At 50.1% G+C, this 17,259-nt stretch overlaps 2 protein-coding genes across 5 annotated transcripts in view; one reads left to right on the top strand and one right to left on the bottom strand.

Annotated features, from left to right (window-relative positions):
• The first annotated feature begins 2,437 nt into the window (after window positions 1-2,437).
• Tmem106c (transmembrane protein 106C) lies at window positions 2,438-8,401 on the top strand. 4 transcript variants are annotated; one of them, XM_051189780.1, is made up of 8 exons: window positions 2,438-2,582; window positions 3,075-3,268; window positions 4,781-4,844; window positions 5,399-5,558; window positions 5,650-5,790; window positions 6,199-6,248; window positions 6,697-6,750; window positions 7,780-8,401. In XM_051189780.1, the coding sequence occupies exons 2-8, from the start codon at window positions 3,085-3,087 to the stop codon at window positions 7,874-7,876; spliced, it is 750 nt and encodes a 249-aa protein (XP_051045737.1). In that variant the 5' UTR covers window positions 2,438-2,582; window positions 3,075-3,084; the 3' UTR covers window positions 7,877-8,401. The 4 variants fall into 4 exon arrangements, with proteins under 4 accessions (XP_051045737.1, XP_051045736.1, XP_051045739.1 ...); XM_051189779.1 differs by having other exon boundaries at window positions 2,438-2,563; XM_051189781.1 differs by lacking the exon at window positions 2,438-2,582 and adding an exon at window positions 2,620-2,721.
• A 4,415-nt stretch (window positions 8,402-12,816) lies between these two features.
• Window positions 12,817-17,259, bottom strand: part of Col2a1 (collagen type II alpha 1 chain) — a 28,488-nt gene continuing 24,045 nt past the window's right edge. Inside the window, exons 44-54 of the mRNA XM_051189783.1 lie at window positions 17,105-17,212; window positions 16,840-16,893; window positions 16,607-16,714; window positions 16,404-16,457; window positions 16,186-16,293; window positions 15,904-15,957; window positions 15,332-15,439; window positions 14,816-15,104; window positions 14,336-14,523; window positions 13,803-14,045; window positions 12,817-13,391 (exon numbers count right to left, since the gene is read on the bottom strand). Coding sequence (XP_051045740.1) covers window positions 13,245-13,391; window positions 13,803-14,045; window positions 14,336-14,523; window positions 14,816-15,104; window positions 15,332-15,439; window positions 15,904-15,957; window positions 16,186-16,293; window positions 16,404-16,457; window positions 16,607-16,714; window positions 16,840-16,893; window positions 17,105-17,212 — 1,461 coding nt within the window. The 3' untranslated portion in view covers window positions 12,817-13,244. The remainder of the gene's footprint in view (window positions 13,392-13,802; window positions 14,046-14,335; window positions 14,524-14,815; window positions 15,105-15,331; window positions 15,440-15,903; window positions 15,958-16,185; window positions 16,294-16,403; window positions 16,458-16,606; window positions 16,715-16,839; window positions 16,894-17,104; window positions 17,213-17,259) is intronic.

Raw genomic sequence — 17,259 nt, forward strand, 5'->3', positions numbered from 1 at the left:
CCTCAGGCTGTGGGGCTAGGGCCCATAATGGTTGTGGAGAAACTGAGAAGGCTGGGAGCCCAGAGATGCTCTAGTGGCCCCTACTCCTCCCTGGCCACCCGGAGAGCCCCAGTGAGCTCATGTCTACAATAACCCCACTACTCATAAATCAGATGGTGAGACAAATCTGGAAGCTAGACACAGGTGAGAAGAGATGGCTGTCTCCTCAGGAATGTGCTGGCCAATTAAGACTCTCTCTCAGATGGCTCAAGAAGACACAGGGACTATTCCCTCAGGCCATGCTGGCCAGCCTCCAAGCTGGGTAGTTATGCCAGGACTTACTAAGGGCCTACTCCATGCTGGGATTCCAGGTGCGAGCTAACATTGCCCCAGGTGTGTGGTCCATCTGCCTAAGCCACACTTTTAGGAGCAGACAAAGAACCTCAGGGTTCTGCTGGTGATGTTCCAGGGTCCCTTTCTTAGCCTGCTAACCTAAGCCCTGCCTCTTCCTGACTGTAGCTTTTTCTCCCCTGTTGTGAAGCAGCCCCAGCCCACAGGGTTCTAGGCTCTTCTTCCTCTCGAGCTGGCAGGTCCAGTTGCTGTGTCTGTTTCTCCCTGCTCCCACCAGAAGGCCCTTACATGGTGTGGACACCAGGTTTTTGTCATGTTAGTACCAGCAGGGTGTCTGGTAGAGGATACACGTGGGGACACCTTTGTGAGCATGGCCCTCTGAGAGGTAATGTTTGTTCTCTTGGTAGAAAACAGGGTTATTCTATTGCTGAATTGCTTACCAGAGGCCTCTTCATGTAGGAAAGCCTAAGCCAGGCAAGGCTCTGACAGGTCTGGGTTCCCCTCTGTTGAAGGGCAGGTGTTCTAAGAGCTGAAGCTGGCAGAGGATAAAACTATGTGGCCTACACCATGTGGCTAAGGCAGTCTGTACATGTTAAAACCAAGTCTTTGGCTGGGCATAATGGCACACACCTTTAATCCCAGCAACAGGGAAGCAGAGGCAGGAGGGCCAGCCTGGTCTACAGAACAAATTCCAGGACAGCCAGGAGTACACAGAGAAACCCTGTCTGGAAAAACAAAATAACAAACGAGACAGAACAGAACAAAACAAACAAACAAAAACCCCAAACCAAAACCAACCATCCAAAAAACCAAGACTTTCCTTTTTATTTGCAAAGTTAGGATTGTGTCCCACAGTGAAGACTTGGAAACAGTACCGGGTATTCTACCAGGGACTAAATTTCCTTTATCCCTCTATCCAGCATTCCTTGTGGCCTCATAGTCACAATACGGCTGCTCTGATCTCTAATATCAAGCTCAAAGTGCAAGTAGAAGTCAGAGCATTACCTGAGTCTCCATCTCCTTTAAGGATGTGTTCTAGAAAAAAAAAAAAAGTACACTCTTACCCCTCATTGGCCAGAACAGTATCACATGACTAATAACTGCAAATGGGAGCTGAGCAATATATCTTTAGTTGAGTGTTTATTTCTCCCAACATCATCAGATTTATTGAAGTAAAAACCACAGAGTTGTGGACAGACATTTCAGGGAAAGACTGAGAACCAGAGGTTGGAAGTAGGGTGCTGGCTCTTTGTGGTGGCCAGCAGTTAGATAATGTCTAGACAGTTACAAGGATCATCCACATTTCCCGCAGTGGCATAAGGAGGTATGGGAGAGAGCGGGTGGCCAGTCTCTCTCCATTCACATGGGTCCCTCATTCATCCAGTTATAGTCTACCAAAATAAGTCTTCTCTTTCTTTCTATGTTTTGGTTTAAAACAGAGTCTCGCTTTACAGGCTGGCCTCAAACTCTGGCCAGGCTAGCCTTGAACTTGTGGCGACCCTGTTGCCTGTCTCTCAATCGCTGAGAATGCTGGCATACACATGGTACTCCCAGCCCCATCTTTAGCCCTCCTCACTTGTTTTACTTGCATCTGTGGCACTTTAGCTTAAGGGGGTCTCTCTGGAACTCTTTATGTCCATCACATCTTTTTTGTGGGTGGTAGTCTTGAAATAGGACCAGCTTGCAAATCTGAGCTTTGGGCTTCATTCCCGTGGCTAGCTAGCAGGAAGGGGTGGAAGCTTCCCCCAGTCAGGTCTGGGACTCCTGTCAAAGTGGGTCTCCGTAAGCTCTCAGGCATTCAGATCCTATGCTGGGACCGAGACCGGGACCTAGGGCAGGATGTGGGTGTTGGATTTCTTTACACTCCGAGTCCCTGTGCTATGGGAATGGCTTTGGCCACAGGTCCCGCCGTTTTCCTGCACAAAAGCACTGGGATCTGAAAGCTCTAGTGAACCTTTCCTAGCGTTTCTTGGGCTCAGAGGTGCATTTCTCTCTCCCGGTGAGCGTCTCCACTGCTCTCTGCCGCTCTCTACCGGCGGCTAGGTGCACTGCAGCTGCGCGGCGGGAGGGAGGCACCAGAGCTCAGAGCTCAGAGCGCAGGCGCAGGCGCACGCGTTCGCCTGCGTCCTCCGGCCCGCTTGCGATTGTGCGCGTGCGCACGGGAGAGGCGTGAGGACGAGTCGCTGGAGCGCGCAGGTGGAGGGAGGAGTGGTCCCGAGAGTAACTGCCCGGAGTGAGTTGGTGCGCCACAGGTCCGGGGGCGCCCGTCCCCTCGGCGTAGGAGACCTGACTGCGCTCGGAAAGTGGCTTTTGGCGGGGGCGTGACCTGAGCTCGCCCTCACAGCAGGGCGTGGAGGAGGAGAGGGATCGCTCAGGCCTTTTACTGATTTGGTGCCTCCAGGTTGTCGCTCGGGGCTGCCGCCTGTTTGCCTTTCAGAGTTTGCAAACAGTAGGGAGGAAGAGGCGAGGCGAGGCTAGACCACAGGGGGCTGGGGTTTTCCAGGCAGTGAGAGGCTGCCTGACCCAGCGATGCCTAGCTACCTGGCGGTGGGAGGTGGACGACACGGGACACGTTGCAAAATGGGGCCCCAGTAGGAATTTTGCCGGTGTTGGGCACACAGGCCCACACTTAGGATAGCAACTTGTCACTTAGTATTTTACATTTCTTGTAGAAGTGATTTTTTTTCTCCTATAGTGGCCCGATACAGACACTAACACGCTCGCATTCCTCCCACCCCATGTAGGAGATGACACATGGGGTCTCAGCATTCCTCCAATGCCCGCACATTTTGTCAGCGGAAGAAGGATGACAACCTGGAGGACTTACAGGCTGAGAGAGAGCAGGAGGAAGCCATCGCTCAGTTCCCCTATGTGGAATTCACTGGGAGAAATAGTATCACTTGTCACACCTGCCAAGGAGCGGGCTACGTCCCAGCAGGTGAGACCTGTCAGCCATCATGGAAAGTGCTAGCATCTGTTCCAGCCAGCCCTCCCTCTATAGTCATAGACTGCCCTGAATTGTAGCCAGCTCAGCCGACCTGATAACCTTGGCAGATTGTAGGCTTCTCTTGATCATATATTTGGACCCATTTCCATTTTTTTTCACTTCTATAAGGATTCAGGTATTATTATGCTGGCCTGCCGCTATCACCTGGCAGCATGCACCCAGGCAGTACCCTGGTCAGCTCAGGGTTCCATGGAGTTTTCACGCAAGTGCAGAGGACCCATTTAAAAGAAAGATCCCGCCCACTTAACGGCCTTTTTTGCCTGCTCATCTCTTTTCTGCTCTCCTCTCTTTCCTGTTGTTCCCTTGGGGCAGACCGCCCTGTCTCCCTCTTCTTTCCCGTTCTCTCTCTGCCTCTTTACCTCTTTTACCTTCCCCCTTCCATCTCTGTTCCCGGTTGGCCAACACCTACCCCTCCTTTTGCTCCCTTTCCCAATAAACTCCGCATGGGTTTGTTGAGTCTTGTGGTTCGTGTTTCATCTCCCGAAGCTACAGCAAACAGCAACAACTTCTACTCTATTACTTTCTTAGTTTCTTTTCTGGTCGCCCTGATAAATTGCTCTGGCCGAGGCAGTTTAGGAAATAAAGGTTTTTGTCTGCTTCGCAGCTCCGGGTCCTAGCTCATCACGGGGTAGGGTGGGGAGGGGGGGGGGCGGTTGTCAGGATGGTGGAATTTAAGATTGCCTGTCACACTGTCGTCATCGGAAGTAAGGAATGTTTGTACTCACTTCCCTCCTCCCTTTTCATGCAGCGGAAGACCCAGCCTATGAAATGTGTCTTCGACTTGACTTACCCCAGTTAGGAAAATCACTTACAGACATGCCTGCTGACCAGCCTAATCTAATCTAGACAGTGCCCCATTGAGACTTCCCAGGTTCCTGACAGTAATCGTCACTATCGTGAAGGCCCCTTTATGGTTTCCAACATTTATTTCTCTGCTGCAGGATTTGTTGACAAGGCTGTTTCTCTGATGGTGACTCAGTATCCTGAGGTTAACAGAATACCAGGGGTGGGGAGAGGCTGAACAGGCAGGCTCAAGAATGGAGACTGGATTATCTCTAGGGATATCTGTTTCTAAATTGGCCCTGGGGAAGGGGGTCCCAAAGACCTTGGAAGCCATGTACTCCAGAGCTGCAAATGAAAAGTGAAGAGACAGTGGCTTTAAGAAGTTCTGTGGCTTTGCCAGAGACAGTAAGGCCAGACAACACTCATAGAAGTCTTATAATTTGTGCCATTCTCTATAGGTTTATATTTATTTTTTCCCAGCTTTCTTTTCTTTGTCCTTTCTAGTTCTACATTTACTTGTTTCTTGTTCATTTGGTCAAAAATGTACTCTTTAGTGTCTGGTCCCAGATGAATCTTTGCTTTGGCAGTTTGCATCGAAATGTGAACAGAAGGGCTACCAATATGTGGGATTTACACAGTGAGTCTTTGCTGCTTTTCTAGAGCAACTCAGGGAGTTGGTGGCTTTGATCCCCCACAGTGACCAGAGGCTGCGCCCCCAGAGAACGTGAGTTGGCCTGCTCTCATCTCCTAACGCCTGTTTCTGGCCCTGCCTCTTTTTTATGAAGGACTACCAGTTAACCATCTGAAAACGATGTCTGCCCTTGTATCTGCCTCATTTCCTTTTTCTTTCTGCCATTCCTACTGGTAATGCTGGGGCATGAATCCTGACTCTCTTGCATGCTGGACTCCTTCCCCTCACTACAGTCTAGCTCTCACCATTTCCTTTGGTACTTCTGCTTACGTGAAATACCCCTGAACTGTTGCAGTCTGGGAAAAGGAATGTGCAGTTGGGATATGTTGAGGGTCAAATGGAAGGGTGGATTGGAAGGCATGGAAGCAGCAGGGTGTCCTGGAGACGAGCAGGTGTTCTGGGAAATAAAGGGATCAGTTTCTCTTCTCATGGTAAATGGCGCTCAAGTGCTCTCTTCCTTCTTGCTTGGTTTGTGGTTCTGGGTTCTTTGTGCTTCGCCCCCACCCCCTCTGTTTTGCACTGATTTTATGACAGTTTAGACTTTGATGTCTGCCTGTCCATCGGTCACCCTGTGCTGTCATTTACAGTAAACAGTATGTCCTCCTGTCGGTCCTGCTTTGTCTCCTGGCATCTGGCTTGGTGTTTTTCTTCCTGTTTCCACATTCAGTCATCGTGGATGATAATGGCATCAAAGTGGTGAAAGTCACCGTTAACAAACAGGACTCCCTTGTAACGCTTGATGTCATGGTAAGACTTAGGGCCTCACTTCCCAGGCTGTGCACTTGCCAGCCTTGGGACTGGGACATTTAACACTCATTTACTCCCTTGCCCTTTCCAGGCCACCCTGAAAATCAGAAACTCCAACTTCTATCCTGTGGCAGTGACCAACCTGTTCAGCCAGGTTCAGTACATGAAAGCCGTGGTTGGCACACACGTGAGCACTAATGTGTCACTCATCCCCCCTCGGAGTGAGCATCTGGTATGTGGCTTTTGAAGGGCCTCTGCCCACATACCAAGGGGAGGGGCAGGTGCTGTGGGGATCCGTTCCTTTCCTCTCCGCTCACTTCCACCCGAGGAAGACCTGATGGGCTCTGTAATTAAGAACAACAGAAACAGGCAGACACAGCTAGCATTTAAGACCTTGGGCAGTAAAATCATTGATAAGAGATATAGTCACCAAATCAAGAGTAGGTGGAGTCACAGCCAGAATCCAGAGGCTTCTAAAGGGAAGGGGTGGGGAGTGCTTACTCCAGGCCCCTAGGCTGTCTAAGGAAGATGCTTTGTACATGATGGGAGAATGATACAGAGGCTGTGGGTTGATAGCAACAATGCTGTTAAGTCAAGCTTGCTTATCACAGGCTGATGCCCCGTCTTGTTTTATTTTCAGGTGAATTTTACTGTGAAGGCTGAGGTGGGAGGACCATCTTCCTACGTGTAGTAAGGACAGAGTTCTTTGTACTGTGTTGTCTGCCTGTAAAGATTCAGAGTCATCCTCCATTGTCTGTGTCCCTGGCTCTGCCTTAAGCCCCAGATGTGGTCTGGGGACTCGGGAGCTTTGGCTTCCTGGGGGAGGAGTTATCACTTGATATATGACTGAAGTGCTGAGATTTCTAAAGAGATAAACTACACGAAACATTAGCAAACTCTAGCATTTAAATACATGATGGCTTTGAGAAACAAGGAGCGTGATTTGGAACATTGAGAATGACACTTTGAGGGTCTCAGAACCAGTGGTCCTTGGCAGTGCTTCGGTTCAAAGTGGGGGGACCGGGGAAGAGAAGGTACCCCAAATAGTTTGGCAGCGTCCTGCCAGTTCTCTTGGGAGATTGTGTTCTTGTTTTACTGTCTTCAACCAAGTGACTGTGTCTGTATTTATGGTCCACAGCTTCATCTGCACGGTACCTTCCATCCTGGTACACAACATTGTGATCTTCATGAGGTACGTCTTCTGTCCTCTCTCCTGCTGGCTGCACACCGAGCCTGGGCCACCTGGGAGCTTCCCACACTCACTAGAGGCGGGTGGCTAAAAAGAGACCCGTCACCTGCCTCGCAGCTCAGACCCAGCAGCCTCTTGGTTTTCTCCAGAGGTGGAGCATAGTTTGCCAGGTTCCTGGTGCAATAGGGAAGCATAATATTCTGTGGGCTGGGGAGACAGCTCAGCAGTTACGAGCTCTGGCTACTCTTCCAGAGGACCCAGGCTTGATTCCCAGGGTCCATATGGTGGCTCACAACTATGACTCCAGTTTTGGGGGATCTGATACGTTCTTCTGGCCTCTTGTGATTACCACACATGTAGAGCACAGACACATGTGTAGGCATAACACCTGTACACATAAAATAAGCAGTTTTTTTTAAAAACTAAAAGAAATGTTCTGCCAGTAATGGGGTCCAGTTTAACTAAACATGTGACCCCATCAGAAGCCTTGAGAGTGAAGAGCAGAGCAGCTCTCTCAAGGTGTGAGTACTAAGAGTTTCCAGTTTACCCTTCCGTGCCAGAGTTCCTAGTCTTGGAACTGTGGCTATTAAATGTAAAGATGACTGACTCCAGTTGAACAAACATTTGAAATCTGAGGGTCTGAGTGAGGCTGCTCAGCTTTGGCACAGTTGACATTTGGGGTCAGTGAGTTTTGTCACTAGTGACCACACTGTGCATGCTTAGCAATAGCATCCCTTGTTCCTACTTGCTGCTGGGAGTGCTTATCACCCTCTGCCCAACTCAGTTGTAACTAACCCAAAGATACCCAGATGTTGCCAAAAGCTCCCATGGGGTAAAATCATGCGGTTAATAACCACTGACCCAGAAGGTCACCTTGTGACACAGCATTTTTGGACATAGGTCCACTGGCCTCCTAGTTACATAACCATGAAGCTAGGTGCCTGGGACCCAGATGAATATTAGCCCTCACCTGGGAAGAAGAAAGAAGTTTTTCCTGTTTGTTTAGTCTCTTCATGGTCTTGTTTTTGCTAGGACTTCTGTGAAGATTTCATACATTGGCCACATGTCCCAGAGCACCGTGGAGACACAGCACTATGTGGATTGTGGGGCGAATTCCACAGCTGTTTAGAGCCTGCTCTTAGTTCTCCGGTGGCTCCACCTGCAGAAGGAAGCTGACTTCCGCACTCACAGGAGAGCCATCTTTGCAGCGCCTTGTGTTTTTCTTGGAACCAGCAAAACCACTGCCCAGTGCCTAGTCTGTGCCTAGCAAATAGTTAGCACTCAATTACAGTTTGAAGAATTGAATTCAGACATTTTGGCTGTTGTTGAGATGAAACCAGGGGTCTAGCTTTTCAGACCAGGGTGACATGGAGGTAGGATGTTGGTGGAGCTGCAGATGTATGGGTGCTACAGTCCTGCGCTCAGAAGCACCAGCAGGAGAGTCGTGCAGAGGACCTTCAAGGAGCCCCTCAGTGGCTGCATTTGTTCCCTAATGCCCAGGGGCTTTGCAGAAAGGTGGTTTTTTTTTCCTTTCCCTTACAAAGTTATTGCCTCCCCCCCCCACAGTCTACTGCAGGGCTTGATGTACCTTTGATCCACTGGCTGGACACAGATTGGGGGTTTGATAGAAAAATAAACTGCTTTTTTGGATTGATCTGCACTGTCTCTGATTGTCTGTGTGCCTTTTCAGGCACCCATGAAAGGAACTTGGAAGAGTTGCTTCCTAAGGGGGACCCCACAGGGTGTGCTGAGGGAAGAAAAGAGAAGGTACCCACCTCAACTGTGTGTCTTCCTTGCCCCAGGAGCAGCCTCACAGTTCCCAGTATAGAGTGGTGGGGCTGCACTTCCAGAGCAGAGCACACAGCGCCCTCTGGAGGTTGGAAATGGCAGGCAGCGATGCCTGAGGAATGAAGCTGTTTCCTTAGCGACAACTGCAAACGACTGACTGCCGGATTCTTCAGGCCTAATATGAAGATGTGGTTTGAGGTTGGAGGTTTCTCCACATAGTTCTGGACTCTAACCACCTAGACAGCCTCTGGCAGGAAGTGACTAGGCCCAGAACTCAGCTGAGGTGGGTTCTTGCCGCCCGCTGCACCACAGCAGATGACCATGGGGCTTAGTACTAGGTTTTACCCCATTCTCTTGGCTTCTTTTTCAATATTTGCCTAATTACCTTCACCCTTTGAACCTGCAAACTATGATAACTAGTTTGCTGATAATAGCCTTGATTTAGTTCACAAATACAGGGTTTAGCACTGTAATTGAGCTGATTAGGTTGCCGGCATGTCCAGGTAAAAAGCAAGCACATTGTTTTAAAAACCAATGCCCTGAAAAGTATGCCCAATGTACAAGAAAAGGTCCACACTATGATTTCTTCAGTTTGTCCATTTCCCTTTCTAGATTGTGTGTGTGTGTGTGTCCTCGTGTGCCTGTCTGTCTCTGTGTCTGTCTTTCTGTCCATCCATGTCTGCTTGCCTGCCTGCACATGTGTAGCCAGAGGATGTAAAGTGTCTTCCTAGTTGCTTTCTATCTTACTCTTTTTTTTGCAGCAGGGTTCCTTACTGGATCAGTTGTCTAGACTGCATGGCCAGAAAGTACCAGATCTCCACCTGTCTCTACCTGGTGCTGGGTTGTAGGTGAACACCACCATGCCCAATTTTTACATGATTGATGGGTACCTGAACTCAGGTTCTCATGCTTCTGTGTTTACTAACTGAGCCATCTACCCACCCCTTACTTTGTTTTTTGCTTGTTTACTTTTTAAAAACGCCTCTGAAACATTTGCTATACAGTTTTGAAAAGGCTACTTGATGTTACTGAAAAACCCAGTTAATATCAAATAAGAGCATTTGAAGCTTTTAAACATGCACAGTTGATTGTGGTCTCCTAATGCTGCTAATTCTCACATCTGCTCATATTCTTAGCATCCTGAACTTCACATTGGGATGCCTTGCATGGTTTAGCATGCTGTCTGTCAATTGTGCGTGTGCATGCCCATACATGTGTGTTCATGCATGTGGATGCCAGAGGTTAACCTCAGGTGTTCCTTGTTTTTTTTTTTTTTTTTTTTTTTTTGAGGCATGGTCTCATAGTGTTCATGAAGTGGGACAGGCTGGGTGTCCAGTGACTTCTGGATCTGCCTGTCTCCTCCAGTACCATTGTACCAGGTTTTGTTTGTCGAGACAGGGTTTCTCTGTATTGCTTTGGAACCTGTCCTGGAACCTGTAGACCAGGCTGACCTGAAACTCACAGAGATCCACCTGCCTCTGCCTCCCGAGTGCTGGGACTAAAGGTGTGTGCCACCAATACTGGGCTCATTTTTTATTTGATGTGTATGAATATTTTGTCTTCCACATGTATGCAGTGCCCTGGAGAGTCCCGTCTGATTAGCATTACATATGATTTTTAGCTGCCATGTGGATATTGGGACTTGAACCTCCAGCCTGGTAAGGTTTTTAAATGTGGGTTCTGAGGGTTGAAGTCGTAACCCTTGTAGGCCAAGTGCCTTACCTCCGGTTACTCAGCCCGGCCTTCACTGCCTTCTTCCTTGACTTCACACTGCTGATGAAGACATCTGATTGAGGACACACTACATACAGAAATCTCCATTTAGTTACATATCTATACATTCTCCCACAGATAGGAATGTCACAAGCCACTTAATGCTCACCAAGCCCCATATAGGCCACGGTTTATTTCCAGGAGTTATTCTGCTGTTCTAGTTACTTCACCATAGGACCTTTAATATCTCTGTCAACTATCTTGGGGATCTGAGCTCAAAGTATGTAACAGATCATTACAAGATCTGCTGTTAAGAGTTTTGCAAAAATCAAGCCACAGATTGTTTCCCCAGGACAGACTAATCTTTCTTTTCCTTTCTAAATGAAATTCATTACTTTGAAGATAGTGTGTTCCTTTGGTTATTTAGTGGGGAAACTCTTTGAGGAAGTGTCAGGAATTGTCTTTCTGAAGTGAGCAACAGAGGAACTTGAACATAAATCTTACCTGGAGGTTGGATGGCTGGCTCCTACTCCAAAGTCTTTTAATGGCAGATGCTCCCAGAGAAAAGAATAGAAAGTTGGGAAAATAACCCGATAGAGCCCTGGTGATTAGCAGATCACCCTGCTCAGCCCTGCTGGCTCAGGAATTTACTCAATGCATTATTCTGTCTGGAGAGACTGTATCAGGGATCCAGGACTTGATAATAATCCTATGTTCACCTTCTGCCCTGGAGCAGGTTGGGGTGCAGACCAAGATGCCAAGCAGTGTATTATCACTGACCTGTGATCCTCACTCTGCTCCCCACCTAGTCCGTCTGGCTGCTTCTCTTCCATTCCCTGGGGAGCAGATACATTTATGTCTTGGTTTTCCTGGGTAGGAAGCAGGTAGGTTACAAGGAATGATGCAGGAACCATGGCTTCCCATAGAGCTTTAGGCCATCCTTCAGGGTCTGCTGGACATTTTATTCAGAGTGGTCACTATTGAAGGTAGTAGAATGAGTCAGGAAGTTCTCAAGTTAGAGCAGCTCTTCAGCGCCACCTGCTGTCAGAGACAAGTTTCACGTGTGCCCACGTAGTGGGCGGGCCTCCCTCTTGCCAACCATCACTAGCTCTCCAGTGATAGGTGTTAATTATTTTTCCCTGTGAAGCAGTCTAATTATGTGGGAGTGAGTGTATAGCATTGGGACTCAAACCCAGGCATTATGCTAGGGAAGTACTCTACCACTGAACTACACTCGCGGCACTAATCGAGTTTTAAACATCACATTGCCATTTTGCTTTCTTGGTTGCCGTGAACTAGCCAAGGCACTAGCACTTCATTCAATTACTTTTACGTAACAAGTTGAATATTAATGCAAACACTTCCCCCCAAATTCTCTTATTCATTTTCCTTATTTCTCTAAAAGAAAAGCTGCCAACTTCAAAGAAAGGGAGCAAGATGGGTAAAAGGGGCAGAGAACAGTATGGCTGTCATGTTTACGAGATGGTTTGACATTTGTTTCACAGAAATCTTCTGTCCTGGACTTTATCTCCTGTCCACTTCACACATCACCTCCATCATGACCCTCTAATGGAGAAGGGATGCTTGTTCTTGCCACACATGCCCAAGGCATTGGAGAGCAAAAGATGTCTGGCCATAGGGGAAGGGAGGCTTTCTATTCCTAGTCTGGAATTCAGAGAAGGTCTAGGGAGTGGAGAATGGGGACAGGGCGAGGGGGTGGGGGGGGCGGTGACAGAACTGTACTTTCTGATCTCCTTGCCCCAGAATGTTATAGAAAGATGTAAATAAACATCCAGATGGCTTGCATCAGTGGCCCCTGGGGGATTAGCTCTCCTGCCCACTGTTCCCCATTTTCCACCCCACTTTCCCCCACCTCCCATCTCCCCCACCCAGCAGGAAGCAACCATGTACTCTAAGATCTCCATGTGCCACGCCTTTTCTCCAGCTTGCTGGAGAGCAATGCTCCATGTTTACTCTCCCGAACTTCCCAAATAATGGATCTAAAGTTTGAGTATAGTGTCCCTCAAAGGCGTGTGTGCTGAATTTCAGCCCCTCGGGTGATGCTCTTAGGTAGTGGAGCCTTGAGAAGCAGGGCCTAGTGGAGGTCCTTGGGTCACTGGGGGCAGACTCAAAGGGCCCCATGGGACCTCAGTTTCTTCCTCTCACTCTGCTTCCTGGATTGAGGCATAAGCAATGGCTTTGATTGTGTTCCTGATATGACAGGCTGTCTTCACCAAAGGTCCAAATCAATACGACTACCTAATTTTGTAAACAAACCCAACAAAAGACTCATTTTCTAATCCTACTTTGTATTGTTATCATTTTGAACCTCAAGACTGTGAACCAAAGTGAACCTTGTCAAGTGTTTTGTTTCAATAGCACGAAGCTACCTGATTCAATTTCATCTCAGGTCTCAGGTCACCACTGGATTCTCCAAAGTTTATAGAAGAGGCAATATGGCAACCCCATCCTGGATCGAAAGGTTAGCAGAAAGTTCTGGGACCATATTTGGTATGCCTACAGGATCAAGGGTTAATAGAAATAAATAGAACAAAACACAAATCGAGATGTTCTTTCCAATAATTTTTTGGTTTTTAATATCAATTGATGTTTTTAAAAATACAGAGGTGTTTGACACAGAATAGCACCATTGTGTAGGACACACAGTTCCTGTGCCCAGCACCTGTGGGGGTCTTCTGGCTGGGCTGGGGGCAGCCACTCAGGGGGCATTTGACTCACACCAGTTAGTTCCCTGCCTCTGCCTTGACCCAAAGGTCTTGCAGGAAGACAATAAATAAATAGAACACCGAGATTTTATTTTGCAGTCTGCCAGTTCAGGTCTCTCAGAAAGGGAAAAATAGTCCAAACTGTGAGGGTCGATGAATGGACGTCAGGTCAGGTTAGCCATTCAGTGCAGATCCTGGAGTGACTGGGGTTGGAAAATACTTGGGTCCTTTGGGTTGGCAATGGATTGTATTGTTTTTGGATTCAGGGTTTTACAAGAAGCAGACAGGCCCTATGTCCACACCAAATTCCTGTTCAGGCCCTCCAATGTCCATGGGTGCAATATCAATGATGGGGAGGCGTGAGGTCTTCTGTGACCGGTACTCGATGACAGTCTTGCCCCACTTACCGGTGTGTTTCTAGGGAGGAAAGGGGGAGGGGAGGTGTTATTCAGCAATGTCTTACAAGGGTCAGTACCCAGTGCCCCCAAACCATGCAACCACAAAGTGTGAAGTACACTTTTTCTTGATTGCCCAAGCCCTCTCCAAGTCTTTCCTTGGTGGCAGAGCCCTCCCCTGCCTTCTTGTCCCGCCCCTTCCCCATCGTCACGAAGGGCTTTCCACCTGTGATGCCCTCTTCCCTCTGGTAGGTAGGCATACACTTTATGAATACTTGGGCAAGAGTCACCCTGAGCATGCCAGAGTCTTCATCCCCTGAGACAGGAGGTGGACAAGCTGATAAAATATATACCTCTCCCTCCTCTGCCACTCAGCTTTTGACTCAGGCCTCTGATGATCCTGTCACTCCAGGAACAGGATAACCCCACTCACCGTGCAGCCGTCCTTCAGGGCAGTGTATGTGAACCTGCTGTTGCCCTCAGCCCTCATCTCCACGTCATTAGAGCCTTGGATGAGCAAGGCCTTTTTGAGGTTGCCGGCTGCTTCATCCAGGTAGGCAATGCTGTTCTTGCAGTGGTAAGTGATGTTCTGGGAGCCCTCGGTGGACAGTAGACGCAGGAAAGTCATCTGGACGTTAGCAGTGTTGGGAGCCAGGTGGCCATCGCCATAGCTGAACTGTAGTAGGCAGAGGAGTCAGGCAGAGTATGAGACCCGAGGGCTACTGTGGTTCCATGCTATAATGGTTCGCACTCTGGATTCTGAAAATCCAGCTGTTAGGGGCTCAGAGCGTCTGCCGGGTGCTAGGCTGGCTTGGAGGACTCTAGGGAGTGGGGGAAATACTTTTTCCTCTCTCCTCTAGAGCCCAAAGGAAAACTGGTGGAAAGTGTGGGGAAGGCGCTAGCTAGCATGCGAGGAGAAAGCCGTGTGCGTGTGGGGCCAGCCGGGTGGAGAGCGCGGGCACTCACGTGGAAGCCGCCGCTCATGGTCTCTCCAAACCAGATGTGCTTCTTCTCCTTGCCCTTGCTGCTCCACCAGTTCTTCTTCGGCACAGTTGCTGGGTTGGGGTAGACGCAAGTCTCGCCTGTCTCCATGTTGCAGAAAACTTTCATAGCATCCAAGGTACATCCTTGGTTGGGGTCGATCCAGTAGTCTCCTGCAGAAGAGGTGGCATCCGATCAGGCTCACACTCAAACCTTGGCAGAGAGCCTACTGGGAGACCAGGTCAGGGGAGGCTGATGCGGGGTACAAAGGGGGCCAGAGAGAAAGCCCCAGGGATAAAGAAATCTGTGGGGAGGCCAGGAAACACTTCTGTCCAGAACCTTCCAGGACTGATCCTGCCCCACACTAAGGTACAGTGGGCTGTGTCTGCCTGGCTACTGAAGGTAGCCATACTGGTGGGCTGACTCCCTTCCCTCTAGGGGCAGGGGCCTGTCCTCCAGGCTCACCACTCTTCCACTCTGGGTGGCAGAGTTTCAGGTCTTGGCAGGTGCGAGCAGGATTCTTGCGGGAGCCATCGGGGCTTCGGATGCTCTCAATCTGGTTATTGAGTGACTTGAGTGTGGCATCCACCTCAACATCATGCTGCCTCAGGGAACTGGCTGCCTCATCGGCACGCATGTACTGCAGGGGATCAGGGCCCTTCTCTCTCTGGCCTAAGCCGGCAAAGGCTGACATGTCAATGCCAGGACCAGGAGGGCCTGGAGGGCCAGGGGGACCAGGATTTCCAGGAGGACCCTGCAACAGGAAATAAAGATGTCAGCCAGGAACCATGGGGAAGAGGTCCTCCTCTGTGTCCACTATTGTGTCCTCTTCCTGACCAAGAAAACCACAGCAGCTTTCCCATTTCCTCCCTGGCCTTTTTTTCTAAGTCCCAGAATCCATCATGAGCCCTGTGACCCTCTACAGAGCCCTCAGCCTCTAGGATGCCATCACCACTAGCAGGGAGGGGTCAGGGCACTTACAGCAGGGCCAGTTTCTCCTGAACGTCCACGGGGACCAGGAGGTCCAATGGGGCCAGGGATTCCATTAGAGCCATCTTTGCCAGAGGGACCAACGGGGCCAGGTGGACCCTGTAGGCCAAGAGAGAGGAGATAGTGAGAAAACAGCGTCCATCCCAGGGGCAGCCGCAGGGCAGCCGCAGCGCAGCCGCAGGGCAGCCACAGCTATATAGGTGGCCATTGTGATGGCCTTGGTCATACCCTCTGCCTCTAGTTCTCTGAAATCTTGGCCACGCAAACTAAATCCATCTCCATTTAGCCAAGAACCAGCAGACGTCTCCACGCCTCTGTAAGCCTCCTAAGTCACTTGTAGAACATCTTTGTATCAGGTCTGTCTTTCAGTCACTGTGACCTCAGGTGCTTATGTCCATGGTCATTGTAAGAAAGTCCTACTTTTCTCAGGGAGCCTCCTGAGTGAGGACTGCTAAGCCCAAGGCTCCCCACAGAAGTACTGCCCACCCTTCTCCATCCCCTGGCCAAGGCCTTGGCCCAACCAGCAGAAAGGCCACTCCCTACCCTAGAACTATCTCACTTACTCTCGGGCCAGAGGGACCAGCTGGGCCAGAAGCACCTTGATCTCCAGAGGGACCCTGTGGAAAAAAAGAAAATAGTCGATATCAACACAACTGGATATAGAAAGCTGTCTCCTTCAGAGTGGGAAGCAAGTACGTGCCCCTCCCCCCTTTCCTCCTCCACTTTCACATGAGAGAACCCAGGGGCTTCTGAGGAAGACCCCAAGCCTTTTTTTTAGCAGCAAGGGAATCTCAGAGGGTCTGAAAAATGGGAGGCCTTGGACAATGATGTGCAGTGACACCCACCGGAGGGCCAGGCAGACCCTGCAGTCCAGTGAAGCCTCGGTGTCCCTTCACTCCCCTCTCGCCAGGCTCTCCAGATTCTCCTTTGTCACCTCGGGGGCCTTGAGGGCCCTATGAACAAGAAAAACATCAATTCAGTCAAGTCTGGGCTCATACGCCTCACCAGAGACCTGGTGTCTCGTCTCTGCAGGGGACTCGGGACAAGATGCTCCGATACTTACTGGGATTCCACGGGCTCCAGCGGGGCCTGAGGGGCCCATAGGTCCTTGTGCACCCTGTGAGGGGAGAGCACAAACAGCGTCAGGGAAAGGACAGGACATGAAAGCTCTTTTCCACACCTTCCTAGGGGTGGGGCAAACCGGACACACCCCCAGCCACCTGATCACCCTCCTCACCACAGCATCTCTGAACACAGGATACTCACAGACTCTCCTCTGTCTCCTTGTTTGCCAGTTGGACCAGCAGGGCCAGGAGCTCCTGGGGGCCCGGGAGCTCCAGGAGCACCCAGTGCGCCAGTCTCACCGCGATCACCCTGCAGGAACAAGGTAACAGGTTCAGCAAAGAATGCTCAGAAGAGGTGAGGCGAGGTCCTTTACTGCTCAGACTGGCGTGTTAGGCCCTGCACCCCAACCCCCACCCCAGACACCTGCCACTCACCTTGACTCCAGCTGCACCATCTCTGCCTGGGGGTCCATCAGCACCGGGGCTGCCCTGGACAAGGGACATTAGAATTCACTTAGATCTGCCCCCTTTGCTCTCTCAGTCTGAAGCCTAGGCCTGGTCACTTCTGCTCGGCTACGGCTTTGGGGCTCACACACCCCGTGTGAGCTTCCACCTCCCCTTTCCTTGTACACGCAGTCCTGGTCTGTGTGTGTGTGTCTTCCCTCCAGACCCTCCCACCACACCAAGCTCTTGGGCTCACCTCTCTTCCAGGTTCACCTGCAGGACCTGTCAGGCCAGGAGGCCCCACGGGGCCAGGAGGCCCTCTGTCTCCAGATGCACCAGGTGCACCCTGCTTTCCGGGCTCACCCTGAAAGGATATAGACAATGACCATGAGTGTACATGCTAAGCATCCC

Source organism: Phodopus roborovskii, unplaced genomic scaffold (genome assembly GCF_943737965.1).
Source record: "Phodopus roborovskii unplaced genomic scaffold, PHOROB, whole genome shotgun sequence".
NCBI classification, from domain to species: Eukaryota; Metazoa; Chordata; class Mammalia; order Rodentia; family Cricetidae; genus Phodopus; species Phodopus roborovskii.

Excerpts from the sequence above, each read along its gene's own strand:
- Tmem106c (XM_051189780.1), top strand. The coding sequence starts at position 3,085 with ATGGGGTCTCAGCATTCCTCCAATGCCCGCACATTTTGTCAGCGGAAG. Across the intron at positions 3,269-4,780 it reads AGCGGGCTACGTCCCAGCAG|AGCAACTCAGGGAGTTGGTG; the intron begins GTGAGACCTGTC and ends CTGCTTTTCTAG. Across the intron at positions 6,249-6,696 it reads GGACCATCTTCCTACGTGTA|CTTCATCTGCACGGTACCTT; the intron begins GTAAGGACAGAG and ends TATGGTCCACAG.